At 48.3% G+C, this 27772-nt stretch overlaps 1 protein-coding gene across 3 annotated transcripts in view; it reads right to left on the bottom strand.

Annotated features, from left to right (window-relative positions):
* Positions 1-12202: 12202 nt before the first annotated feature.
* P4ha2 (prolyl 4-hydroxylase subunit alpha 2) overlaps positions 12203-27772 on the bottom strand; it is a 29777-nt gene continuing 14207 nt past the window's right edge. For 2 of the 3 annotated variants that reach the window (XM_048437684.3, XM_085694943.2), the window contains 10 exons: positions 26061-26300; positions 24341-24534; positions 23433-23609; positions 18434-18504; positions 18105-18204; positions 17360-17413; positions 16783-16848; positions 14615-14683; positions 14215-14311; positions 12203-12679 (listed from right to left, as the gene is read on the bottom strand). In XM_048437684.3, coding sequence (XP_048293641.1) covers positions 12609-12679; positions 14215-14311; positions 14615-14683; positions 16783-16848; positions 17360-17413; positions 18105-18204; positions 18434-18504; positions 23433-23609; positions 24341-24534; positions 26061-26300 — 1139 coding nt within the window. In that variant the 3' untranslated portion in view covers positions 12203-12608. Of the gene's footprint in view, positions 12680-14214; positions 14312-14614; positions 14684-16782; positions 16849-16896; positions 16957-17359; positions 17414-18104; positions 18205-18433; positions 18505-23432; positions 23610-24340; positions 24535-26060; positions 26301-27772 lie in introns of all 3 variants that reach the window. The other variant, XM_048437685.3, reaches the window with a different exon arrangement.

A 27772-nucleotide genomic window follows, 5' to 3' on the forward strand; every position in this document is an offset into this window, starting at 1 on the left:
CACTTCTTGACCCACAAGCAAGAGACAGAAAGAGACACGGGAATGGCACAAGTCTTTTGAAACCTCAAGCCTACCCTTGGTGTAACATCTCCTCCACTAAGGCCACACCTCCAATCTTTCCCAAGAAGCTCTATAAACCTGGTACCAAGTATTTGAATATGCAAGCCTAAGGGGACCACTGTCCTTTAAAACACCACAGTTTATAAACAGGGACAGAAGGCAGGTCGTTGCCTGCAGTCAAGACATAGAGGGGAAAGAATGCTTTTATTCAGTGTTCTCTCTCTTCTCTCTCTCTCTCTCTCTCTCTCTCTCTCTCTCTCTCTCTCTCTCTCTCTCTCGTGTTAGAGCTTCCTAAACTGATGTTAAAATGAAAGTGTGCCTTTGCAGAGATGCACATGAATGGACATCATTTTCCTGCCTTCAAATATGAACCTTGGCTAATCTGCAAGTGTAATTTGTGGAAACCATCTTTAGAAACAGCAGCACAGAGTGGGCAGTCAGGAGTCTAGGTGAGCTTTGAATTAACTGTGGACTGTGTTTCAGAGTCCTTGGCCTGGTCAGATCACAGATCTTCAGGAATCACTCCAGTGTAGACTGTTCTTTTCCTTAAGAAGGCACAAGCATCTCCGAGGCGCCTGTGTGAACAGGTCAGGACCAAAGAACCTCTGAAGCCTCAGGTTTTCTTCTGGCTGAACCAACCATCCTTGGTTATTTCCCTGTTCCAATGTCATTGCCTCGATGGTCAGTATAATGGTTGACATTGTCAACTAGATTGGGTGAAGAAACACCCAGGGAGTTGGGTGTGGTGGCTCACACCTGTGATCCCAGACTTTGAGGAGTTAAGACAGAAGGATCACCGTGAGTGTGATGCCAGCCTGGGCTGCAGAATGAAACCTTGGTACGTTTTAAAGTAGAACTCCCTGGAGAGCTAACAATGCACATTTTGGCGTGTGCCTGTTAGGGTAACCAGAGAGGTTCCACCGAGGAGCAGCTGGCAGGTTTTCACCCCAGCCTTTGAACCTTGAGTTTTATTAAAACGACAGAGATTTAGTTAAAGGTACCTCTAGCAGCAGCAACAGAGCCATCCCCTGGGGAACAGAATTCCCCCAGGCTAAGGCCTGAGCAGTGGGGCGCTAGTAGTTTCCAGTATGGCCACTGTGACAAGGTCAAACAGCACAGGATCACAGAGGGCTTGTCTGTGAAGGGTTAACTGGTGAGAAGGTGAGGTAGAGAGTTGGGAAAACACACCAAAACTGTGGGCAGTGCTAGCCTGGGCTGGGATCCTGACTGAATAAAAGGAAAGGAGAGGAGTTCTGAAGGAGTCAGACACACTAAAAGTTTAATGGCAAAGGTGACTACACACTCCAACTTCATTTCTGTTGCTGGGGTAAAAATCCCCCTATGAAGAGTAACTTAGGGGAGCAAGGGTTTATTTGAACTCACAATTTTAGGTAACAGTCTGTCACTATCAGGAAGTGATAGCAGCAGGGGCTTGAGACAACTGGTCCCATCCCATGCACAGTCAAGAGCAGAGACGTGAACACAGGCTTGCTTGGGCTCAGCTAACTTTCTCTACTCTTACAAGTCCATGGCCCTCTGACTAGGGAATAGTGTCACCCGCATGGGCTGGGTCTTCCCACATCTTAACCGTCACTGTCCCACAGACATGTTCACAAGCCACACTGACCTAGGAAATCCATACTCTTTTCCCTGGTGAGTCCAGGTGGTGTCAAATTGATGATTCAAACTAGTCCTCATACTACACTAGGCCTCATTTGTGAGCATTCATAGAATTACTCGTGAGACCCATGTTGGCCCTAGGTCTAGATAGAGTTCAAGACAACTCAGTATATCACAAGCATATATGTGGTTGCTATAGCAATGGAACTGAAAAGGAAGCAGGAAGTGGACAACATGGCACATATGTGAGGGCAGAGGAACCCACAAGGGATGTTGGTAAAGAAAGGAAGAATAGCGAAGCTAAAGGCCAAAGGAAAAATTGCTGTCAAAAGTGTCTACCAGGCTCTGTCACAAGGAGGACGCAGAGCGTTTTATCACTTTCAGGGAATGAGTTAAAGGGAGACACTGTGTGGCGTTCGAAAAATGGGAAGTGAGAGGCCATTAATAGGCCACAAGGTTTCAAGTAGTTCACCCATGAAATAAAAATCAACATCACTTTGCCTGGGAGTGATGACACAGACCTTTAATCCCAGCACCAAAGACAGACAGATCCCCATGCATTCCAGACCAGTCTGGTCTACACAGCAAGACAGTGAGTTCCAGATCAGTCTGGTCTACACAGAAAGACAGTGAGCTTTAGACCAGTCTGGTCTACACTGCAAGGTAGTAAGTTCCAGGCTAGCCAGAGCATCATAGTGAGACCCTGTATAATAAAAGAAGAAAGGACAACAGCAGCTGTGAATTCTTTGAGAACAGGAGGGGTAGCTTAGGAGGTAGCTCCATGGATAAAGCACTTGCCATGATGGCACAGGTGGGGGAAAGATGTCATGTGTCCTTGTGTTATATGTCCCCCCCCATTCCCCCGTCCATCAATGCCGGAGGAAGTTGGGAGACTTAGTCCTGCGGTAATAAGAGTCAGGGAGCTGTCCCTGACCCGCATGGGCTGCAACACTAGCACCTAACCTGGGTAGCACAAAAAAGCCAACCCTGTCTGCGCAGGGGTGAGGCAGTGTCACTGTGGGTGAGGCAGCCCCAAAGTAGTGAGCATGGGAGAGCTGTCACTATTACTCATCTATTTTGTGGTGGCCTAAATGGGGGGATGCCCCCCCATCCATTAATGCCCGGGGCAGGTGTGAGAACTGGCCCTGAGGTTACAGGAGCAGGAGAGCTGCCCCTGCCCCCCACCAGCAGCAACACTTGGAAAGACAGGCCCTGCACCTCGCCTGGGCAACACAACAGAGCCAACTCTGTTGGCTGAGGTGTAGGTGAACCAGCCCCCAGTTAGTGAGAACAGGAGACCGCGTCCCACCCCTCATCTGCCATATAGTGTTGAAGGCTGGGGAGAGATGCCGCCCCTGTTGGGGGCTGCAGACCCTTGGTCCCTTGACTTTCTTTGCCTGCCTCAGACCCTTTGCCCGCTGGAGCAAACTGAGCGAAACAACTTGTTTACCTGTGCCTACAGCTGCTCCGAGCACGAGACCCTCATGGGTTCCTGATGTCAGGGGAGTGGGTTCTGGTGGGTTTTACAGCTGGAAATCCCAAGAGCTTGGGGGTGGCTATCAGTTAAGGATCCCTATATAAGCTGCCCTGGTGCACAATAAAGTTGGCATTCTTGTATCAAGGATGACCCGTGTCCCCTTGTCTCTGTGTGCATGTGTTTTTAAGTCTCCAGCTTAGTTCCTGGCTCGTGTACCATCCAGTCCCATAGTGCAGGTGCTACATGTACCCCCCCCCCCCACACACACACACACATCCATCAATGCCTGAGGCAAGTGGAGGAGCTAGTCCTGAGGTCATGAGAGCAGGAGGGCTGTCCCTGCCCCCCACCAGCGGCAGGACTCAGGAGAGGGGCCCCTGCACCTTGCCTTGCCCTGATGGTATAGGTGGGAGAGAACCAACCCTGAGGGCATGAAAGCAGAAATGGCTCCACTCCTTGCTCATTGCTGCAAGGGTAAATTAGCTGGGCCAATGCCGGAGTGCTCACCCTGGAGGTGAGGAAAGGGGAGAATTGGTGGACTGATCAACCCTGCAGCTGCCCAAGCCCAGTCCTGGCTATGACTTGACCTGCCCCAACATTCACCTCATCTGTGATGTGTTGGAACACATGAAGGGACTGATTCTGCAGACCCCTCAGCATTTTGCAGCAGGGAGCAGGAGCTGTATAGGCAGGCAGAAGCGGCAAGTGGTGCCCTCTAGTGTTACAATGACGGGCATGCCTCAGGTTATCTAGGGCCTTGGCTTTTAGTTCCAACACTCAGTTCTCTGCCCAAGACCTCAGACCCTTGTCCCTGAGACTTGACAGTTATCGCTGCCTCTACCTCTCTTTTTTTTTGTGTGTATTATCAGTTCTGCTTGCACTAAAAAAGAAGGTAAGAAAAGACCACACAAGAGAAGCCTATTGTTGGGTCTGATGTTGCCATTCAAGTAGCAGCAGAAGAGAGAGTAGGGAACTTAGCCTGAGTGGCCTGCTCCGATAGCCCAAGAAGGGGTGCTTGGACTGATCACAGACATTTAGTAGGACTAATACAACTTCCTCTTAGCACCAATCACCGTCACTGAAGCTTGTGGTTTGGACCAATCACAACCTCATAGTATGGTCCCTCTGCCAGACCACAATAGGAAGTATTTTCCCTCTGGCCAACATGGAAATGCCACAGGGTCATTTAGAGTTCATCAAGGTTTGTGATAGAAAGTCTGGTTTTTGCACAGCTCTACACTTTCAGAATAGAGACAACCAGCTGCGATTGTCACATAGTGTCCTAAGGTGTCCTTAGAGTGTTTGAGATCGCTGGCAGGGCACCAGCCATCTGGCAGATGTTAGAGCGACAATCCTTTTTGTATAACACAGCCAAGTCAGAAACAGGGTTCCAACACCTGCTAATTTGAGTCAAACTGTCCCAACCCTGTCTTTAGGTCCATAAAAATAAACATCAGAAGGAATGCTTCCCATCTACAGTTCAAAGATTCCCCTATTAACATGAACAGTGGTTTTGATAGAGACTGTTAAGGGTTTAACACTTTGCGGTGCCCCAGAGAGGGGCAGGTCACCCTCTCAGCTGTCTCCCTAGACTCCTCCTCTACCCAACTGCCTCAGAATAGAGACTGAAAACAGCACCAGGGGCACCTCACCACACTCCAGCCATCCCACGGCTCATCAGTCTTTTGGAGCTACCAAAATTTCCTGGAACATTCTTGTTCATTCTGCCAGACTCACACACTGAAGTCCTAACCCAATGTGTGACTATGTATTTGGAGCCAGAGCCCTCAGGGAAAGACAAGGTTAAATGAAATCACATGAATATACCTTACTCCAGTAAAATTGGTGACCTCCAAAAGTAGATTAGAACACAGACAACAGACAAGGGGGTGTCCATATGTAACCCAAGGTGGGAGGTCTCAGAAGAAGTTCAACCTACAACATCTTGGACTTTGAGTCGTTAGAGCTGTCAGAAACAGATTTCCATTGTCCATCCAATCAGCCGGGAAGCAGCATTTTATTTTGGTGATCCTAGAATGCTAAAACACATTATAATTTTATTAGACAAGCAATGAGAAGATTCTTTTTTATAATTAACTTCAACATTGCAAAAACAGAGTTCAACTAGAAGAAGCAACACGGCGCTTGATTTCATTTTCATTCCAGTTCTGTTGCTAGGATAAAATATCTTGACAAAAAAGAAGTTAGGAGCCAGGCATGGTGGGCACACTCGGGGAGGCAGAGGCAGGTGGAGTTTCTGAGTTTGAGGTCAGTCTGGTCTACAGAATAAGTTCCAGGACAGACAGGGCTATACAGAGAAACCCTATCTTGAAAAACAAAAACAAAAAGGAACTTAGGGAAAAAATTAAGAGTTTATTTTAGCTCATAAAGCAGACTATAGCCCATGACTGCAGGGATGTCATTCATAGTGGCAGGAGCTTAAGACAGTTGGTCTAGAACAAAGAATTAATTACAGATGCTTGCTTGCTGGAGCTCAGCTCAAGGTCTCTTCTCTTCTATAGTCCATGGCCCCCTGTCTAGGGAATGGTACCAACTACAGTGGGCTGTGCTTCTCCACAACTTTTAACTAAAATAATCCCCCCAAAACATGTCCACAAAGCAGCACAACCTAACCTAGAGTCTCTTCCCGGGTGATTCTAGGTGTGTCAAATCGACAGTTTTCAGCTTCATGGGGCAATTCATCATGGATATTAAGACAAAGGAAAAACGGGGTGGGGGGTGAAAGGGCAATTGCCAGTCAACTTACGTGTCAACCTGACTAAACCGTGATGATCAACTGTTTGATCGATGCCAACCCAACTTGTCACCTCACATAATAGAATGCCAGAGATACCATCCTAGTTTTGTCAAACAAAAGCAAGATTTGTGTTGCCAGGCAATCAAGAGTGCTGAAATACCAGACTCCCAAAAAGTGACAGGAGAAAGAGGAATGCAGTGTAAGGCAGTGAACAAATATTTCTCAAGCTTAGAAAGCAGGACAAAAAAAAAAAACCCAGCACACACTAGACATAAGATTTATAGTCCACAGAATGAAAAAGACTATAGTTTCTAGTGGGAAATGGGACAAAGTATAAGGAGTGGTGGGAAGGCACAAATTAAAACAAATTAATTTTATTTTTTATTTATGAGTATGTCTGTATGTCTTTATGTCTGTCTGTCTGTATGTATGTATGCATGTATGCATGCAGGTGTCTGTACAGGCCAAAAGACAGCATTAGAGCCCTTGAAACTGTAGTTACAGGCAGTTGTAAGCTACATGACAGATGTGGACACTGATAGCCAAACTTGGGTCTTCTATAAGAGCACAAGAGCAGCAAGTGCTATTAACTTCTAAGCCATCTCTCCACCCCTAATACACCCCCCCTTTTTTGAGACAGGGTTTACTATGCAGCCTTAGCTTGCCTGGAACTCATGCTATAGACTAAACTGGTCTTGAACTCATGATGATCCTAAGCTTCTTTCTAAATGCTCGGATTACAGGCATACACCACACACCTACCTGTCCTTTATTATTATTTTTGAAAGTCATTTGTATGTGTTTGAAAGTTGTCTAACAGAGAAGGAAAAGCTATTTGTTCTCCAAAATTCAGCTCGAATGCTGTCCTGTCTACTCTAGAGCCAATGTTCTGGTAAAAGACATCCCTCACTCTGACCTCTACTTCCCCCCCCCCCGACATTCCTGCACCATTAGTCTCGTTCTCATGCCTCCTACTGCCCACATCTATGTATGAGCTTCTTCCACTGTTCTCTATTATCTAAATAAAAACAGTATTCTCTTCATCTTTGCTTTCCCAACCAACCTTTACCAACCCTTAGAGGGAAATGTAGTATGTTTTAGAGGGAAACTTCCAGTCCAGGGTTTGAATCACAAGCCTTCTACTTACGAGTCAGGAGCCCTCGCATGACCTCGGGGACCTTACCTAACTGCTCTAGCTCAGGTTCGTTATCTGTTCTGAATAAAATGTCAGACTGTGGCACCCAAGAACAGCGGCCAGCATGCGCGGAAAGGCTCGCCAGCTGAGCTGGTTAGCAAGGGCTGCTGAGCAGGATGCCATCTCCCTGCATTATCCCAGAATGTGGTTGGCACTCTTGAGCAGACACTGGCACATGACAGATTCCTTAACGGCTGATGCTGTGCTTAATTTGAGACATTCGACATCTTATAAGTAAGTAGGATATCTGTATCTGAGTTATATTTCACATGGAAGGGAATTTTAAAAAAAAGGCAGACTTCTACTTCTAGTCAAGATGAGGTAGATTACAATAGACTAACTTTTAGGCTTCTATGCTCTGAAGAAAGGAAGAAAGAAAGAAAGAAAGAAAGAAAGAAAGAAAGAAAGAAAGAAAGGAAGGAAGGAAGGAAGGAAGGAAGGAAGGAAGGAAGGAAGGAGAAGAGAAGGAGGGAGGGAGGGAGGGAGGGAGGGAAGGAGGGAGGGAGGGAGGAAAGCCACAGCTGGAGAAATGACTCAGCAGTACTGGATGCTCTTCCAGAGGGCCCAGATTTTGATAGGCAACACCCATGTAGCATCTGCAACTCTAGTCCTGGGATCCAGTGCCCTCTATGACTTCCAAAGGCACTTCACACACACGGTACAGACATGTTTGCAGGCAACACATTTGTACTCATAAAACAAAAACAATAAAAGGGAAAAGTTGTAAAAGACAAAAGACAGAAGTCAAGAAAAATCATAAAATCTGAATAAAACTGTTCAAAAACCTCCTGGGAAGCATGGAATTACTAAATCATAAATGCCTGGGTTCTAAGATTATGGAGGAGGGATCTTAAGAAACCAGAAGTCTACGTCTTCTTTCATCTTAAAGTCATTTTTAGATTGTTGATCTGTGGGAGAGTGGGGACCAGAGCAAAATCGAAGGGCACTAAAGACAGAAGAGGATGTAGAGGGGAGAGGAACATTGCTCAAACGCTCACCCTGGCAACCTATTGAGACAGTTTCTGAACTCTGAACTGCATAGGCTGGAAGGTTAGGATGCTAAGCAGAAAAGTCTCTGGCTCAGATTCAAATTTTCTTTGAATTTGAACCTTCATTTCTTTGAGAAGAATGACATTTGGGGACTGTCTAGATATAAAATATACAAGGATCAGATCTGAGAAACTGCTGATGGGGACAGAGCAGAGAACACTGCAAGCATCACAATAGGAAACCCTTTGATTTCTCCTTCTACTTAATCTATCTGCCCACCAGCCCCGCTTAGTCTTTCTCTGCCTAGCTATTGGCTGTTCAGCTCTTTATTAGACCAATCAGGTGCCTTAGGCAGGCAAGGTGAAACAAACGCAACACATCTTTACATAGTTAAATACACATCCTTCCATCATTAAACAAAGGCAGCGGAAACAAAAGTAACACGCCTTTACACAGTTAAAGTAATATTCCACAGCATAAAGAAATGTCACACATCTTTGCCTAGTTAAAATAATATTGCACAACACTCCTCTGCCTAGTAAAGTGTGAGCCCCTGTGCAGGAAGCCAGCACCACCCAGGGCCTTTATAATCGGTCACATGCAGCATTCAGAATTCAATAAAATGCCAAGAGTGGACCAAACAACCAGAAAAACAAAGGTGTTTTTAAAAAACAAAAAAGCCAGAAAGCCACAAAAACCAAAAGCCATGGCATTATCAAACAAGAACTTTCAAGTAACTGTTTTCATTGATCCAAGAAAAACATGGAGGAAACAGAAGAATTCCTCAGAGAACTAGACCCAGAACTAAAGAAAAAAAAATGAAGCGGCTAGAGACACAACACAGTGGTTAAGCAGACCTGAGTTGGGCTCCCAGCACCCACATCAGGTGGTTCACAACTGCCCATAATTCCAGCTCCAGATCTGACCCTCTCCTCTGGCCACAAAGAGGCCTAAATAAAAATAAATCTTTAAAAACCGAATTAAGTTGGGATGAACTCGGGCTAGAAGTGCCTGCCTGGCACATGTGCGGCTCTGGGTTCAATCCTAGCGCTGGGGAGGGAGGTCGGAGGAGAGCAAAGGAGGCGAACAGGAAACAAATGAACTACAAAGTAGACAAAGGAAATAGCTAATCTTGAGCATCTGGGGTGGGAGGCTGGGAGACACGAAAGGAAGGCTAGGACAGATGTGTCAAAGCAGACGCTTTTACCAACCAGATTTACCTGAGTCTCAGGAAGACAGAGGGAAGGGAAAAATCAGGACAGAAACATTACTTAAAAGATGCAAGGTCTGAGAAATTTCTAGAACCCATCAAAGACCTCAGCTGGCAAATTCAGGACGCTCTGCAAATGTCCAGAAGGAAAACAGGGACAGGAATCCTGTACGTACATCACAGAAAAGCCACACACAGTGAAAACGAAGATAAAAATGGCAGTTAAAAGACAAAGGGGAGAGGGGTGACCTTCAGAGCAGCAACCACACAGGGTAGCCTTCATTTTCATCAGAACTAAAAATGAAAAAGGCACACCACAAAATAAGCATTTGGAAAAGATAATGAGCAAACCTGAAATGTCTATGAATTAGTAAGAAAGACTTGAAGCAGAGACCCAATGACTAACAAACATGAAAGGGTGTGCAGTATCACCAGCAAGCAGCAATCGGCACCATCTTACTTAGGGAGGGCTGCTGGAATAAAATGCTGTAGACTGAGCAAAATGATCTATTTTTTTTATTTCAAGTGAAGTATCAAAACCGCGGTGTAAGTAGATTGTCTGGTGAGTGTGTGCTTCCTGGTTCGTGGTCAACCATCTTCTTGCTATCTTTTTACATGACAAGAAGACAGAGAGCTCTATGGCATATCTTTCATAAAAAATGCATGTGCTGGCTAGTTTTATGTCAACTCAACACAAGCTATAGCCACCTGAGAGGAGGGAATCTCCACTGAGAAAATGCCTCCATAGACTGAGCTGTAGGCAAACCTATCTAACATTTTCTTAATTAGTGATTGACATGAAAGGGCCCCGCCCATTGTGGGTGGAGCCATCTCTGGGATGACAGTCCTGAATTCCATAAAAAAGCACACTGAGCAAGCCATGAGGAGCAAACCAGTAAGCTGCACTCCTCCATACCACTGCATCAGTTTCTACCTCCAGGGTGCTGCTCTGCTTGAGCTCCTGCCCTGACATCCTTTGATGATAAGGCACAGAAGTGTAAACTGTACCAGGTTTTTTTCTTTTGGGACACCAACCTGCTCCCAAATCATAGTAAGTAGAGAGTACAATGCAAGCCACTTCTAAGCCTATAGAAACGACAGACATTTGGCTGCCTGGACAGTTAACCCAAGATTCCTCTGCAACATTGGGGTATCCAATCTTCGGCCTACAGGCTTAAACTATCCAGTTGACTCTTATACGACGCAGGAATTTTGAAGGACTGTCCCACCTTATTTTGGCAAAGTTCAGCAGTTGCTTTCCAGACACTGGAGGGAGGGCGGGTAAAACTTTCACTCACTCCTTCTATCCTCAAGAAATGTGAGTCAGAAGTCATGTCTGAAATTACCTATCGCATCCTTTATCATACTATACAAAGACTGAAACCATCTCAAATGCCCATTGGTAGAGTATTGACCATATTATGATTTATCTTAAATGTCAATGTCATAGACTCTGAAGTCAACAAGAAGATACCTCTGGGCAGCTCTGTGAGGGACTCACAGGAGGAATTAGTGGAGGGTAGGACCCTCTTCTACAGTACACAACACCTTACCATGGCAGCCCAGATGCAAAGTCTAAAACAGCAGAGCTCTGGCTCTTCCTTGCCTGCCTTTCCATCTTCCTAGTGAGTGTCTCTATCCATTTTGGCCACCACTGCTGCCATCCTCCACTCCTATCACAAGGAAGCTTCTTCCATCTTCCAATGTGGACTGAGGACAACCTCAGGCCTTCAGCACCAGACTGGGACAACTGAGGCACAAACCTCATAGACTGAACCACTGCTGGTTCTCAGCTTCTCCAGAGTGTAGCTGGCCACTGTTGAACTACCCAAAGTCAATCTAATAAATTCCCTTTGTAACATATATTCATCCTGTCGGTTCTGTTTCTCTAGAGGATCCATAAAAACAAACTCCATGACAATATGGACAAATCTTTAAGACAATACCAAATGAAAGATGCCAAATAGACAGAAATAGTTATAGTCTGCCTCAGTTGGTTAAAAAGTCAGTGAAAATGAAGTTACTGTATTCAGTGACTTGGCCACAGGAGGGAAGCTTCAGTAGTGATCACCAATCACCACCCCATGGTTACCCTTGAGATTCTTGGACGGGAAGGAGTTGTAAGCCAGGAGGGTCTCCCACATGGCTCCTGAGTGCTGATCAGAAAAACTCCAGCCAGAAAGTAACATGTATGTACGTATGTTCACACACACACACACACACACACACACACACACACACACACACACTCACACACATACCTTCATATTCTTTGCATCTGTGAGCCAGGGACAACTCAGTGCACACATCCCAAATCAAACCCTAACAACATCCCAATTGTAAATCACGTGTTCTTCCTATGTTCTTAGGGAGGGCAGGTGGGATTATTTAGCTCCAGTTTCCAGAAAAGTACATAAGCCTGGAGGACACATGGGCGTTAAAACCATTTTTAGAACCCAAGACTAGGGCTTCGCTCTGAAGAATGTCTGCACGGTCGAGATGCATACAAAATGATGAAACTGGTAAGGGCTTCTGGATTGTGTGTGTACACATTCATATGCGTGTATGCTTGTGTGTGCACATGTGTGTGGAGACCTGCCATCCACTTCAGGCATTTTCCTCCAAAACAAGGTCTCTCTTGGAGCCTGGACCTCACCTGCTTTGGCTAGGCTGGCTGTCCAGCAAGCTCCAGGGTTCTTCCTGTCTCTACCTTCCCAGTACTAGTATCCTAGGGACTCACTGCCAAGCCCAGGTTTTTATATAGATGCTGGGAATCAGAATTCAGGTCCATGTCTGTGTGGCAGGCCTTTTAAACTGAGTCAGCCTCAGTTCCTGGACTAAAAAACAAAACAACACAACAACAACAAACCCAAAACACTGCAATACAGGCTATTTAAGGCTTCTGGCAGGGAACATTTTATTTTTTGGTTAAAGCCACAACAAATAGAAATGTCATAAAAACAAACCTGTAAACACAGCATTAGAACTTTGGTTTCACTAAAACCTCTCCCACCTGAAACATCTGAGGTACAAAGGCACCAATAGGTGCCACACAGTTTGGTTCTGCAGCAGCCACACCAATGCTACCCTTGGAGTCAGAGCAGGCACAGGCTGGCCAGAGTCTGGGGTTCAGGTCACCCAGGACTCGGCCCAGGACACACTCTCTCAAATTCAGACAAACGCTGGCTCCTCCGCTGACCTGCCTGACAGGAGCTGGAACATATAAAGGAATCTGTCACGCTGAACTTGAGGATGACTTGGGCTGTGGGACCAGGAAGGAGCAGAGCAGTCGAGGATGTCAATCAACTTCTGTTGTCCCACAAGGCCTCAGGAACTCTTGCCCTCGTTCATGGAACCACTTATTGGAGACTGTGAACAGAAAGCAGGGATGTTAGGTATTCAACCTAACAGTTCAGCGGCCCAATCAATGCTTTCCATGACAACCACTGCCCTGTGATGGGGGGGGGGACTCCAGAGCAACACAGCTCAGACTTCCAGCCACTCACGCACTGTTGAAAACACATGGGCACACAGGTAATGGTACAAAAGTCTACCAGTGATTCGATGCATGTATGCAAGTTGCCATGGGAACGGAGCCAAAGGGTATCTCATGATGTTAGGGAAGCAGGACTGACTCAGAACAAGAAGCTGAACTGAAGCTATCCTGGAAAGAAGGCAGGCATATCATGTGGCTGCCACTCACTCCAAGTGGGTTGGATGCAGAAAGCAGGATGAGAAAGTCCTCAAAGGCAGAGGCCACCCGGGGAAGTGTGAAGGACATCAAGAAGATGGGATGGTGGCAAGCAGGAACTGAGGAGAGGGATGGGCAGGGCTTGGCCATGAGCCGCACGCGGGCCCTGTGAGCTATAGAGCAGAATCTTAGTGCTGTGGGCACCCTAGCTGGAGCACGGGTACTAGCACTGCCAGGTCACAGGCACTCACCATGACTCTGTTCTCAAACATGGACTCTCTTATGAGGAATACAAAAGTAATGCAGGGCAGATGACACAGCTCATGTCACAAAGCTGACAACCTAAGCTTAATCCCCAGAACCCACAACATGGAAGGGGAGAACCCATTCCTTCAAATTATCCTCTGACCTTCACATGTGTGAGATGGCTCATGTGTGTGCGTGCATACACGCACACACACACACACACACGAGTTTTTAAAGTAATGCACTACTCAAGTCAAAGATTTTAAAATACAATTTAATACCTGAACTTACCTACACAAACTATCCAGAAGACTTGATTAACAGCATATATAGTAGAATGGTAATCTTTAATTAAGCATGCAATGCTTACATGTGTCATGTTTGTGCAACACGTTTGACATCTAGTAAACTGACTTTCTCTATACTTTTCCTCCCAAACCAGTAACTACTTCACCATTTCTGCGAGCCCATCACAGTCTAGTCCACGCCTTTCCCAGCTCTCCACAGCTGCTACCAGGGTGAGGCTCAGGCTCACCCTCTGCGCTGTGCCCCAGGCTCTCACATCTTAGCGCCAGTCTCATCTCAGGACTCCCCTTCTTCAAGGGACAAGGACAGCTAGCCTCACCACCACCACCCTGTTACCTACACTGCCGGCTGTAGCCGCATGTGTCTTTCGTGCCTCACACGGACGCCCTCTGTCCTCTCTGCTCCCAGCTCTTTCGATGCACCACTAAAACCCTTGCCAGAGCCCACATCTCTGGAGATCTATCCTGGACCTAGGGTGCTTAGGCAGCCCCGGCCTCCTTGGCTCTCCGAGCATTGACAACCAGCTGTGGAAGCTCTGGCTGGGTGGTATAAGCAGCCAAGACAACCTTTTGTGATGCAGAGTTGACAGCAGTTAGCAGTTGCTTCCACCTCTGCATCTAAGGCCGAGGACCGCCTCAATGCTGCCCCTCACATCACTCACCCCACTTGCAGCCCACGAGTACGGGACAGGCCGCGTGTCTCGTCCGATAATCGCCTTCCCCACTCCGCAGAAGGTTGTACCAGAAGACAGCTGTGCCCTGGGAGAGAACGAGCTGTCAGAGTGCATCCTAAACATCAGTTACAAGGACCTGCTCCGGGAATCATCAGTCATCCACCCCTCGGCAGAAATTCCCCTCCTTTTCTGTGTTTGGGGGACAGGGCTCAAACGGAAGAAAGTTCAGTAATGCACCTGCCCTGCCTCCCTTCTCCATGGGTACAAGTGGGGACCACAGTCCAGAGCACGGGTGGGAAGACAGTCAAGTAGACAGCCCGTGGCACTGGGGGACATTGGCAAGGTCTGAGCCCTGCTTCAACGCGTGACCCTGAAGAATCACACTCACCTTCTTGGGCCAAATTGCAGCTCCCAAGTCAGGAAAGACGGTGGCACCTCCAGCTTCTACATCACTCATCTGGGAAGATAAGACAGAGCTTGGTCTCTCTCCCCAAGGACAACAGAGCAACAAAATCTTAAGAACACAAGATGCACAGGTCACCCTTACACCAAGGATGAGCAGCACTTGCTGGAAGTTCGGTCTATGACTGGCTCAGGCCAGAAAAAGGTTTCCCACGTGCGGCTTAATCCGTGCTGTTCATCAAGAAGGGCTCTACGCCTGGGGGTTCAAGAGCTAAAGCCCCCAGAAGAGCAACATTCAGGACATCCTTGAATAGGCACATCCTGCGTCCATTTAGAAAACGACCTTCTTAGGCTGGAGAGACGGCTTGGCAGTTAAGAGCACACTGTTAAACACAACCCAGGTTCAGTTCCCGGCACTCACATGGCAGCTCACAACCACCTGTAACTCTAGTTCCAGGGGATCCAATATCTTCTTCTGGCCTCTGTGGGCACCATGCATGCATGTAGTACATAGAACATATATGCACACACATATGCAGACAAACACTGATACAGATAAATACATATCAGAGAGAGAGAGAGAGAGAGAAGAAAGGGAAAAAGAAAATGCCTATTTTTACCCTGACCCCCATCTTGAATTCTGACCCACTGCCGGGGCCTTGCCTATGCCAGTGTGCTCAGCAGTGTGCACAGAGCTCTGGACAGGAGTTCCCTATGGCTTCTAACCTCAGCAGTACCCCCTTCCCTATGTGGCCGTGTTTCTGGCTCTAGTTGCTCTAATCAGCCCTCCGCCTTCCCAGAATGCTGCTCTTTCCTGTTTTCTCCTATAAACTGCACTTTTACTGGCAGTGCTTTGTTTCTGCTGTAATAAGAATTGGAGCTAAGATATTTCCCAGTGTGACACATACAGCCTGCCTGGAGGTTGGGCACTCGGCAGGCTCATGATAAGGAGGACAAAAAGCTCAATGGCTTCCCCAGCGCTGGGGTTCAAGCCCAGCGACTCTCTAAGTCGGCCTCGCTCGCCTCTCTCTCCAGAAACACCAGCCTTTGCCTGTTTCGCGACACCCCAGATCTCTTCCCTTCCAGGCCCCCACACACCTTCTTCTTCGCCAAATATGTTCCACAAATTTCCATTTAATTTTCAAGTCTCAACTGACATGCTATTTCCTAAATGAGGCCTTTACTGAGCCCCGTGCCCGGGCAACTTCTTCAGTGTTTGTCTCCATGGTAACTAAATAATCATCTTTCCCATGCTTCAAGTGAGTCTCCCATGTCAGATGTCAGATGTCACAATGGAGACCACATAGGATCTTCTCAAAAGTGTATGTGCATAGCAGTCTCCAGGATAATTAAAACTTAAAGCCCGCCCCAAAAAAGCTTTGTTTCTAAGTTCATTGACTCTGCATCCTTTGACTGGGCTATTATAACAGAGAAGGGTGAACTGACAGCCTATGGATGGAGGCGGGGCGGGGCAGCAGGAGGGGAGCTGGCTCCGCAGCCTCTGAGGAAACAGAGGCAGTTTCCATCTAAAAGTACCTCCTGGCCGCCTCTGCTCTCTGCCACTGAGACAGAGCCCACCGTGGTTCTCATTCCCAAAGCTCAGAGTAAACCTGCATCCATCAAAAGGGAAGCAGAACACGCCACGGCAGATACATATTAAAGACAGGGACTAAGGGCATCAGCCAGCAAGAAGTCGGCATTCCAGGGCTCCACTTGGATGAGGTTATGTGGTCTCAGAGAGCTGGGTGGCGGTGAGGAAGGGACTCCGGAATTAGTGTTTAATAGAAATAGAGTTTCCGTTTTATGAGGTGAGAAGAGCTATGGTAACAGATGGGATATGGTTCACATTAGGGATGGATTTAATAAAAATCACGGAAGCACACAGAAAATTGTTATGATGGAAATGTTTATATTATCTCTATTTTACCACAGCTAAAAAAGATATGGGGGGGTGGGCAGAAAAGAGTCAGGGAGTAGAAGAAGGGCAAGCTCACAGATGGGAACAAAAGCCAACTCTCTATACTCTAGCCAAGAAGGGCGCTGAGGAAGCCTATGCAACAATTGATGCTATGAGCCCGGATGGGGTGGGATGTGCAGGAGCTCTCTGGCCCCAGGGGCTCCACCGGGCCCATCAGGCGCACGCATCATACTCACGTAGTTTAGAAACGTGGCCACACGATTCCCAGTCCCTAAACGCTTGAAAGCATCTTGCTCATCGCTCTATAAAATTAAGTGAGAGTGAACAGATGTGCCCAGCCCAGTACTTACATAGTTAAGAAACGTCGCTAACCTATTCCCCTCCGTTTTGAGGCCGCTGTCAAAAGGTCGCTGCAATAGACAACAACTTTTATCTAAGTTTGCAACTAACTTACCCGCCCACCCAAAGGACTGGGACCCGAAGGGTCAGGGGGATGCTAAGGGTGCCGTAGAACAGCAGGGACATGGGACAAGGCTACAAAGGGAACCCTAGCAAGAACACAGGGAGGGGGAAGGAGGTCAGAAAAGCTTTCACAGGGCCCTAGCGAGATCGTTTGCTTTATTATTGGTCCAAACATTCCCTAACATCGACAGGAAACAGCGAGGCTTCACTGGGCCCTGCAGGTGCTTCACTAACAACATAGTCTTTCCCGGAGGAGGGATGGCGTGAAAGCTAAAATGCTTCTAGAAGCTCTACACTCATCAAACCAGCCAGGGCAGAGCCCTTCAAAACTACTAGTGATGGAGGGCTTACCCTAGAGAAGTCAAAGTGTGGTTCGTACTGTCCTCCCATTCCGTAGTTTGCGACCTGATGAGAGATTACAGCATTGACTTTGTCAGCATTGAGGCCATCCCCCAGAGCTGCCCAACTCTCCATGGAAACCATCTCCCTAGGCCTGAAAACCACCCCCAACTTTTGTGTGTATGTACTAAGTGTGTGTGGTATATGTATATGGAGGTGTGTGCACACGTGTATGCACACGGAGGCCAGAGGAGAATGCTGTGTGTCCTGCACCATCATACTCTACCTTATTCCGTTGAGACAATGAACCTGGAGCTAGGCTGTCACCCAGCAAGCCTGTGGGTGCTCTCCACAGCACTGGGGTGGCAGTAAATGCTTAACCAGGCTCAGCTTTTTGTATGGATGCTGGGAATGTGAACTCAAGGTGCATGTGAGTACATATTCGCTCCAGAGATGGTGGTCCTGTTTTTGGAGGGTGGAATGTTTGGGACCTAGATAGCATAATTAGACCACTGGGTGTGGGCCATGAAGGTTTTATCTGCTGTTGGCTCTGGCCAGCCCAAGTCCTCTGGTTTTTGATTCGGCAAGATGTGAACAAGCTGTGTTGCAAGTTCCGGCTGCTGAGCCTCCCCACCATGACGGACTAAAATGTGAGACAAAGCAGACCTTGCCTTCATCAGTTTGCTTCTGTTGGGTCCTCTGATTAGAAGAATAACTAACAGTGCAGGTGCCAGCTCAGACCCAGGGACCAGCCTACCTGCAACAGTTCTGCAGTCTTCACGGTCAACCCTGTGATATGCTGCATTCGACGGTTGACGCGGGCCACAACAGGGTCATCATCCTCCTCTAGCCAGGAGCTGCACAAAGAAAACAGCAAAGATAGAAGGCATGGGCAGGCTTATGTGAGACCTCTGGTCCCTTCTAGCCCAGCTAGTGGGCAACCCAGGGTGACTGCCCCAGAGAGAGAAGGTGCAGCAAGCAGGACAAGCCGGCATCAGTCCTCTTTTGCCTCCTCGCCGGAAAGCTCCGGAGTTGGGCTTGAGTGGCTGTCCCCACCCCACCCCACCCACAGCTACCTCTGCTCACCTTTTGGAAACTCTGTAGCTGGCAACAGTGAGGACACCTGTCTTGGGGTCACGAACAGTAGCTCGTGCGAGCTAAAAGAAAGAGGACGGAGTTATCCTTTTTTGGTTTTGGGTGTTTTCCCAGAGAACACTGAGCCCAGATGGGCCAGCCGCATCAGTGGGAAAACAGCTGCAGAAAGTAGCTCTAGCCAAGGTCCCATGATACTTCAATCCAGTCTCCACTTCCCTCTGTGCTATGAGGCCTGGCCACACCCTCCTTGCTCATTACCCACCCCTTCTGCTACCCAGGTTGATGCTGTCAGCACTGTTATGTCTATGAATTCTGCTTGGTCTGTACATGTATTCTCCAAGCATGGCCTTTCTTGACAGGCCCACACCGCACTGCCTGAGCATGGCTTGAGCTCTGGATCCACCACACTCCGACCGGGCCATCTCTGAGTCTCAACCCGAGGCTTCTGTTGACATGGTCAAGTTTTCCCATCCTTCTGCCAAGAAGCTACCCAAACCTGTCTGCTGTACCTCCTGCCCTGCTTGGCTCCTACTGTGCAACAAGGAAAATAGTTTGCTGTCTGTCTCGGCCCTCCCAGAGTCAACGGAGAAAACGGTAGGAATCTGATGTACATGAACTGCTGTGCAGAAGCCACCTATTGTGGGCAAGCACACACGAATACACACACAAACACACACATACATACACAGACATACACATACACACACAAACACACACATACATACAATAAACACACATACACATACAAACACACACAAACACACACATACACACACGGACATACACACACATACATACACATACACACACATACACATACAAACACATACATACATACATGGACATACACACACATACATACACATACACACACATACACATACAAACACACACATACACACACGGACATACACACACATACACATACACACACATACACATACAAACACACACATACATACACATACACACACAAACACACACATACACACACATACACATACAAACACACACATACATACACATACACACACATACACACACAAACACACACACATCCACACACACACCCTTCCTCTACCTCATCTCCCCAGTCTCCATATAAAGGCTTAATGGAACTGCCGGGAGAAATACACTTGTCCACAGCAAGAATACAGGTCCCTTCCTTGTGTAGACTGTCCTGATAGGCTCATATGATGCAGGCCTGGTACGGACAGGCATGTTCAGGCAGAAGTATAGATGAACCAAACAGAACAGTGCTGACTCTTACTTCCAATAACTATCTGATCGGTGTCAACTGTGTGCCAGGTGCTATCCTGAGAGACTGAGACATGACCCTTGCCTTCACAGAACTTGGTCAAGTGGAGATGATAGAAAACCACCCAAGTAATTAAGCATGGGTGAGCTTAATATCCTGTGAGAATGCAGCCAAAGGTTACAGCAGCATGGGTACTGCTGAGAGCTGGACTGATGAGGCTTTCTCTGAGCCCCTCGTGTATGGAGAAGGAATGTAGTTCCTTGTCTGATCCTTAGCAGATACAGTAATGGCCTGAGGCAAAGGTCTTGGGGAGCTGTAGCGTTGGGTCCTCAGAGTCAAACGCTGTGGGTATCAGTGCCAAGGCTGTGAACTCCTCTCTGATGCCCTTGCCCTGGAGATACCCTGTGTTCCCCTCGTGTGACTGTTTGGTTAGCTTCCTGATGACATCATCCCCCTGTATGATAGCTCTTCGGTGGCACTGGCTCATGTCTTCCCTGGAAACAGTATACAAGATGCTGAACTTCTTAATAAGCTTGCTTGGCGTGAGACACAGCTTGTTCAACACCTCCTGAGCCCACATGTTCTGCCTTCTTTAACTCTGACCATTCTTCCTGGGGACCCTGCCCTTGAAAAACAACCTGCCGACCCAGGCGAGGGTACCACATACTTTATAGCAGCAGGGAAAGATAGCACGGGTGTAAGGGCCCTGGATGAAAGGGCACTGGCTACAGGCTGAGGCTACTGATGTAGTGAGATGAGACAAGGCCCGAGACAGAGACTGGGGTCTGCTGCCATCTTATGGTCAGCCTGAAACAGGGAAGGCCTTATGCAAGGGAGGGACAGTCACAATGGAATGTAAGGACTATTGTGTCCCCTGATGGACAGACAGAATAAGAAGAAGACTAAAAGAAAGTTGGAACAAGCATCAGGGCAAGAGATGACAGAGGCCTGGGACAGGAGGTGAAAAGGGATGGAGAAGAGGAGCCACACCAGAAGTCTGGTCAGGAAGTAAATTGACCCATCTGATCACTTTGGCTCATAATGCTCTAATAAGAATATGGCAGCCAGCATACCCAAGAAAGATGGTTTCCCAGGTTCCTATGTATGGTCTTTTTATTAGCCTAGTGGATGGCCATTCCCGCCTGATGACAGTCATTGCCACTAGACTGTGCAAACATCTGAGCCTTGACATTGGCCTGGTGCCCAAAAAAAGACTTTGGGCAGCTGTGCTCTGCCCTGGGGACTGACGGGGCTATTTTGAAAGCAGGCTGTGGACTCACAGACAGCTGCCAGGCATTCCCCGCAAGCCAACCTAAGCTCGCTGGCCCCACTTCAAAGCCAGAATAGCATCTGTCTGCCCTGGCCTCCGGAAAGGAGAGGTCAGCTCATGATGGCCAATGTGTATGGTTTGTTATATGGCTCCCACCAAAAGGCCAGTTATCCCAACGCTAGCCACCTTCCCCATCCCTGCCGCTCATGTATGCGTGTGCACACAGGAAAACATTCCATGCCCTGGGTTAAGGCAGGTAAGGAATCTCTCAGGAGATTTTGGGTTGTCAGTGCCTCTCTCGACTAGAAAACAGGAGAGTAAGCTTTCTTCTCTGGAGGACTTTGGAACTGACTAAGGAAGTGAAATGAGGGGTCCTAGTTACAGTGCTCCACACACTAGACTGAACCTCGATTACACCCAAGATTACCAGTAACAGACCCTGTCTCCTGATGTGTGCTAGGTCTTCAAACCAAGTTTGTTCCAAGGTGAGCTTTGGGGCCACGATAGGAACCTATCTGAGGTCTGTCCATGAGCAGACGCTCCCGGCCACCTCAGCCACTTCAGTTCTAACACAAACAAAGCAAGAGAAGAGCCAGCTCATCCCTCCCTCCCAATCACCTGTGACGGGAGAAAGCCCATGGTTCTCTTCGACAAAGATTAAATGGGACCAATCATCTATGGACTTGAAATCAAAGAAGAATTGTAGCAGAATGACACACATACAAAAACCAACAGTCGGTGGTTATGGGGCAGCAAATGCCAGTTGGCTTTCCATGATACTCAGACACAAGACAAGGCAGTCCACTGCAGGGATGCTCTACAAGTTCCAGGCATCTCAACAATACGGTCCAAGCAAAGGAGTTCTGACTGTTCGGAAGGATAAAATATTTTCCTGGCTTGCAGATGACAATTCTGTCAAATAACCCAAGAACACCAGACAAAAAAGTCAAAAAGGGAGGAACTTCTACCACTACCCCTGACCTGCGCAGGTGAGTTTCCTCAAGGGAAAGTGAAGGTGGAACCGGAATCTGCAACAGACAACCGTTCATACACACAGAACACAGGAGACGGGTCCTGCCACACCAAGCTCAGTAAACACGAGTTACCACTGGGAGAGATACCGCAAAAACCAACAGTTTGGCCTGTTAGGCTAGAAACGTGGCTCAGCTAAAAGAGCGCTGGGCTGGCACATACGAGGCCCTGGTTTGATGGCTGCACTATATAAACCAGGTGTGACATTATACAACTGTAATCCTAGCCCTTGGAGGTGGTAGCAGAAGGGCCAGAAGCTCAAGGTTATCCTTAGGTATATATAAAACAAGTTTGAAGCCAGCCTGAACTACGTAAGACCCTACATAAAAAAAATGCTACTCAATAATTTAGCATCTAACAGTGAACTAATATAACAATGCAACAAATTAAAACATTCCCAAGAAGAAAACTTACAAAAAACAAACCAATGAGGAATAAGTTTAGTAAGAAATGTATTTAAATTGAAAATTTAAACATAAGTAAGTAAGATGAAGACTATCCAGATTGTAGGGATGTACACCTTCCTCCAAGTCAAACAGTTCACTGCGGTCTTTATCACCTCACTGCCGTCCTCACCCCTCACTGCAGCCCTCACCCCCCACTGCCGTCCTCACCCCTCACTGCCGCCATTACCCCCCACTGCCGTCCTCACCCCCCACTGCTGTCCTCACCCCTCACTGCAGCCCTCACCCTTCACTGCAGCCCTCACCTCCCACTGCCGTCCTCGCCCCTCACTGCCGTCATCACCCCCCACTGCCGTCCTCACCCCCCACTGCTGTACTCACCCCTCACTGCAGCCCTCACCCCCCACTGCCGTCCTCACCCCTCACTGCCGTCATTACCCCCCACTGCCGTCCTCACCCCCCACTGCTGTACTCACCCCTCACTGCAGCCCTCACCCCTTATTGCAGCCCTTACCCCTCACTGCAGCCCTCACCCCTCACTGCAGCCCTCACCCCTCACTGCCGTCCTCACCCCTCACTGCCGTCCTCACCCCTCACTGCAGTCCTCATCCCTCACTGCAGCCCTCACCCCTCACTGCTGTTCTCACCCCTCACTGCAGCCCTCACCCCTCACTGCAGCCCTGATCTGGAACTCCACAGATCCCACTTTTCTGGGACTACACATTTCCTATAAAGCAACCCATACACCAGCCCTTCAACCAGGTGAAATGACATCTGTCACCGAGCTGCTCTGCTCCCAACATGAGCTGCTATCATGCTCACATCTGTCCATCCTGTTCCCTGCTTTTTCTTCTCTCCGAGTTCATAAACCTACAATGTCAGTCTAAGTCCACAGCATGTCAATGTACTCACAGTAGCTATGGGCGAGAGTGAATTGGCGCACAGACAAGCTGCCCCACAAAGGCAGCAGGAGGGACTGTACCCCACCTCACTCAGGGGCCCGGCAGGACCCACAGAGACACCTACTTTGGGCTTAGCGATTTCCTTGATCCTCTCGATTTCTTCATCCGACATGACGTCATAGTATCTGACAATGTGCGGACTATCCCATTCATCTTCCTCTTTGAAGGGGGCGATGAGGAGCTGTGGCACCCTGTTACCATGATGGTACCTACAGAAGAGCTTCTTCTGCCTCCGGGGCGTCTAGGGAGCACAGAACATGGGTCCTGAGCGGAGTGAGTCCTCACGCTCAGCGTCAGTCCAGCTGTCTGCACAGGCTGGTTTCATCCTCCGTGGCCAAGGCTGTCCTCAGCTTCACCACAGAAGAAAACCAGAGTAGGAAGTGATCTCACACAAACCATGCAGCTCCCCTTCTCCTTGAAGATCACCCCATTTCCACAATTCCTGACCATTTTCATGGAGATTTGATTAGGCCTGAAGCACTGTGGCTGGGGACAATCCTTTCCAGATGGAAAATAATCGGAAGCCAATGGGGGGGGGCGCAGAAAAGGGGAGCGCCTCCCTCAACACTGAGCGGTGAGGATCAGTGGAACCCTCTCAGAAGCCAGGGACACAGACACCAAGCCCCGGCAAGTGCTGCCATTTTCACCACTGGGTCTTTCTTGTCCTTGACACCATGACTTCCCTGGGGGCCTGAGGCCTATCTACAACCATCATTTCCCTCAAACCAATGAGTCAAACGTTAGGTAGGCACACTGGGTGAGTGGGGAGTATAGCAATGCCTTGGAGGATGGGAATTCTCCCTAGAGCCCCCATGGAGACAATCTCCTGTCCTATGCATCAGAGAACCCCCACCTTCTAGCCTCAGAAGATGCTGAGCAAGGAGCAAACCGACAATGGAACTTCCCAAGCTGCCTGCCCAGAGTCAGCACCCAGATCCCCAGCCTGGCCACCCACCCTTTCCCAGGTCTCACCAGTTTGACGCCCTCCCCACGACACAGGCTCTCATACACATCCCTCTCGGGGAGGTAGTCCACGGGCCTCTCGTACAGGTTTTCCTGGGTCGCCAGTCCAGCTTCTGTCTGATTGAACAATGATTTTTCTCTTTCTTCCTCTAGCAGCCGCTCAAAGTACCGAAGATTCCCGCCAGCTCGTTCATGGCTTGGGTCTAGAAAAAGCGAAAAGTGTGGACAAGAAAACCACAAACATCTGTTAGGGTCGTTTACAGGAACTGTTCTGTGAGCCGCTCCTCTCCCAGCAGCCCGCTGATAGGCTACACTCTGCTGGCTGCAGCACCTAACGGGGGTGCGTCAGCCAGCGCTTAAAAGCCAACAGGGGCTTTCTCATCGTGTCCAGTGATGAGGGAGATGTGTCATTAAAGCGAGGCACATTCGGCTGGTAACTAGGGGTTAGGCAGAACTCTCATCCTCTGGAGTCCCACCTCCTTGTGATTAGCTGTAGCTATTTAAAGCCATTCCCCAGAGTAGTAGCCAACCAGTCTAGTGACCACATCACACACTGGCAACAGATGGGAGACAATCTGAGACTGGTAAAAAAATAAAATAAAAATAAATAATAAATAAATAAATAGGAGGGCTACAAGGCAGGCCAGAGGGCTCAGCAGGTAAAGGCGCTCACTGCGAAGCCTGACAACCTGAGTTCAATGCTCAGGATCCACACAGCGTAAAAGGAGAGAACACTCCCTGGAGTTGGCCCCGACCATATAGATGTACACTGTAGCACTTCTGCATTCACCCGCTTACACAATCAACAAACAAACAGAAACAATAAATAAATAAATAAATTGCAATAAACTTTTATTTAAAAGTAGAAGAGCCACAGCTCTGGAGGACAACACAGTATCTGGAGCAACAGCCACAGCAGGATTTCCACATCACTCCCCAGATAACAAATCTGAGGCTCAGAGAGGCCCAGTAACTCAAGACGAAACCATACAGAAGAGTCGGGTGTCCTGACTCCCTGTCCAAGGCTCTTACTAACTCACACAACAGATTCTACAAAACCCTCTGGCCACGTTGGTCTTGCGGGGTGCTCAAATGCTAACTGGCCTCACACGCAGGCTCCCTGGGAAGCAGTGGCAGAGTCAAGTCTTCACTGCTTTGTGAAAGTCCAGACGATAACATTCCCACGTATTAGCATGGGGTGCGATTAACAATGCTCTGGGCCTTTTTCTGTCCCACGTCACAAGACATACAGAGTACAAGCGGCACGCAAAGGCCTAGGTTAGACTTCAGGACACCAAGAGCTAGAATTACTGTCACTGAAGTCATCCAGAAGTACAGCTTGCTTCTCAATCCGTACTTTACACGGTGAAGGGTCTACCCTGCAATGGTACAAGCACCACAACACTAGGTTTATTGTTAAAAGTGCCACAGTATGCACGCATGTGCACATGCACTTACATATATATGCTCAAGCACATGCATGAGCAACACACACATATACACACAAGGATGACAAAGGTCTTTGAACGCCCATCATCAGCTGGACATGGCCTAACAGGAAGGCTGTGAGTAAGGAGCTAGTCGGCAGTTGGAAAGGCAGTTGAAATCACTAAGACACACTCATCCCTGGCCAGGTGACAATCCAACCGATTTAGTTCTAAGAAATGATCAAGCAATGTATCCAGAAGAGTCAAGTTCCCTTACTAGGTCCAGTCCCTAACCTCCTTACCAAGAGAGAGCAGGCGGCGGGTGAGCTCCACAGCACGGTGCAGGTCACCCAGCTGGAAGACAGCATAGCTCAGGTAGTCCAGCACCAGGGATTTTGTGATGGTGGCCTCCTCCCCAGCGTCGAGCTGCTTCAGCACCTGCTCCATCCACAGCACAGTATGGTAATAGTCTCCTTCATTGTAGGCTGAGCGGCCCATTCCAAAGCAGTCGTCCACACTCAGCACGGCCTGGTACTTTGTTCCTGTAGCAGGAATAGCAACAGTCAGGCTTGGAAATGCCTCTGGGTGAGGAAGGCAGACGCTCACTTTGGAGAAAGAAAGCCTGGGCCACTGAAAGACGGACATTATCCAAGCAAAATCCCACCCAGACTTCATGCCACACACCATGAAATACCGTCAATATAGAGAGCATAAACAGGACGGTTTAGCTGAGGTTCGAGGTCATAGTCAATCTCGAAGCCTCAGACTCCTTCTCTCAAGTAGAAGGGGCATTGTGAGATCAGGAATCCCACCAAGACATGGCCCTGAGGTGTCAGTGGGTATAGGTCCTGTAGATCAAAATGAGAGCTGTTGGGGGGGGGGGGGGGACAGCTGGTCATGGAAGTCTGAAGAGCAGAAAACTTGAATGAATTTAAGAAAGGGTTTCAGGTGACATGAAAGTCATGGACGAGGACAGTCACAGGTAGGAAGTCTGAAAAAGGAAAGGACAGAGAAGGTTCGAGCTTAGACCTCAAGGGAACACAGGCGGAGTAGTATGAGAAGGACTAAGGGGAAGAAGAGACGGGTAATGGAAACAGGTGACGGATGCCAACGGCAACAAAGAACCGAGGCTGGGATCCAGCAGGGATGTTGGAGCATCAGCTCAGCGGGCCTCGTGCCTGATAGGACCTCTGCCTACAAAGTGGCTACAAAGATGGTTTCAACCTGAGGAACAGCGGCAGCTGCAGGGAGATGTGGAGCTTGGGGTGGCAAAGACTATGTGTTCCTCAGGGGATAATGAGAAGGCAGCTCCCACAGAACGAAGAGGGCTAGGCACTCCCTGCAGCCACCCGAGGCTCCCTATTCACAGCTACCAGGCACGGATGGCATGCTAGGACTGTTCGCACATCCCCCACTTCGCCCAAGATCTACAATGAGCCTCTTCCCAGGAGGAAGTCCTGCTGCAGGGTGGCAGCTGCTGCAGAGACCAAGGACTGTTTATTCTGGTGGCCCAGAATCTGACACCGTGGGATAGAAAGTCAGGAGAGTAAACAGAAGATGGAGTCATAGATAGGCCAAGCGTTGGGGCTTATGGGACCGCTCTTTCTCCACAAGTCTCCATGGATCTCCATTGACTCTTTGGATCCAGGAATCTATTACAACAGGCTTAACACAGATAAGCAAGCTGTGCTCTGGACCTGGACAGAATCAGATTGCTGCATCCCTACCAGTTGTATGACTCTGGACAATTCACCCAGTCTCAGCCTTAGTCCCTAGCTAAAAGGATACGCTACCTACCCAGTCTATCTAAATAGAGACACCAGAACCTGTTTTAAAGGGCTGTGCCAAAAATCCATTAAGATGATATATGGGGATGTTGCCTCAGGATGTTAGAGATCAGCAGCTACAATCAACATGTCTTATGAATGCCAAGAATGTGAGGAATGATGTCCATAACTCAGCATCCTCCTCAGAAGGAAACTCAAGTGTCTGCTCCATGAACAGTGACAGCTAG

Source organism: Myodes glareolus, chromosome 9 (genome assembly GCF_982192425.1).
Source record: "Myodes glareolus chromosome 9, mMyoGla1.1, whole genome shotgun sequence".
Taxonomy (NCBI): domain Eukaryota; kingdom Metazoa; phylum Chordata; class Mammalia; order Rodentia; family Cricetidae; genus Myodes; species Myodes glareolus.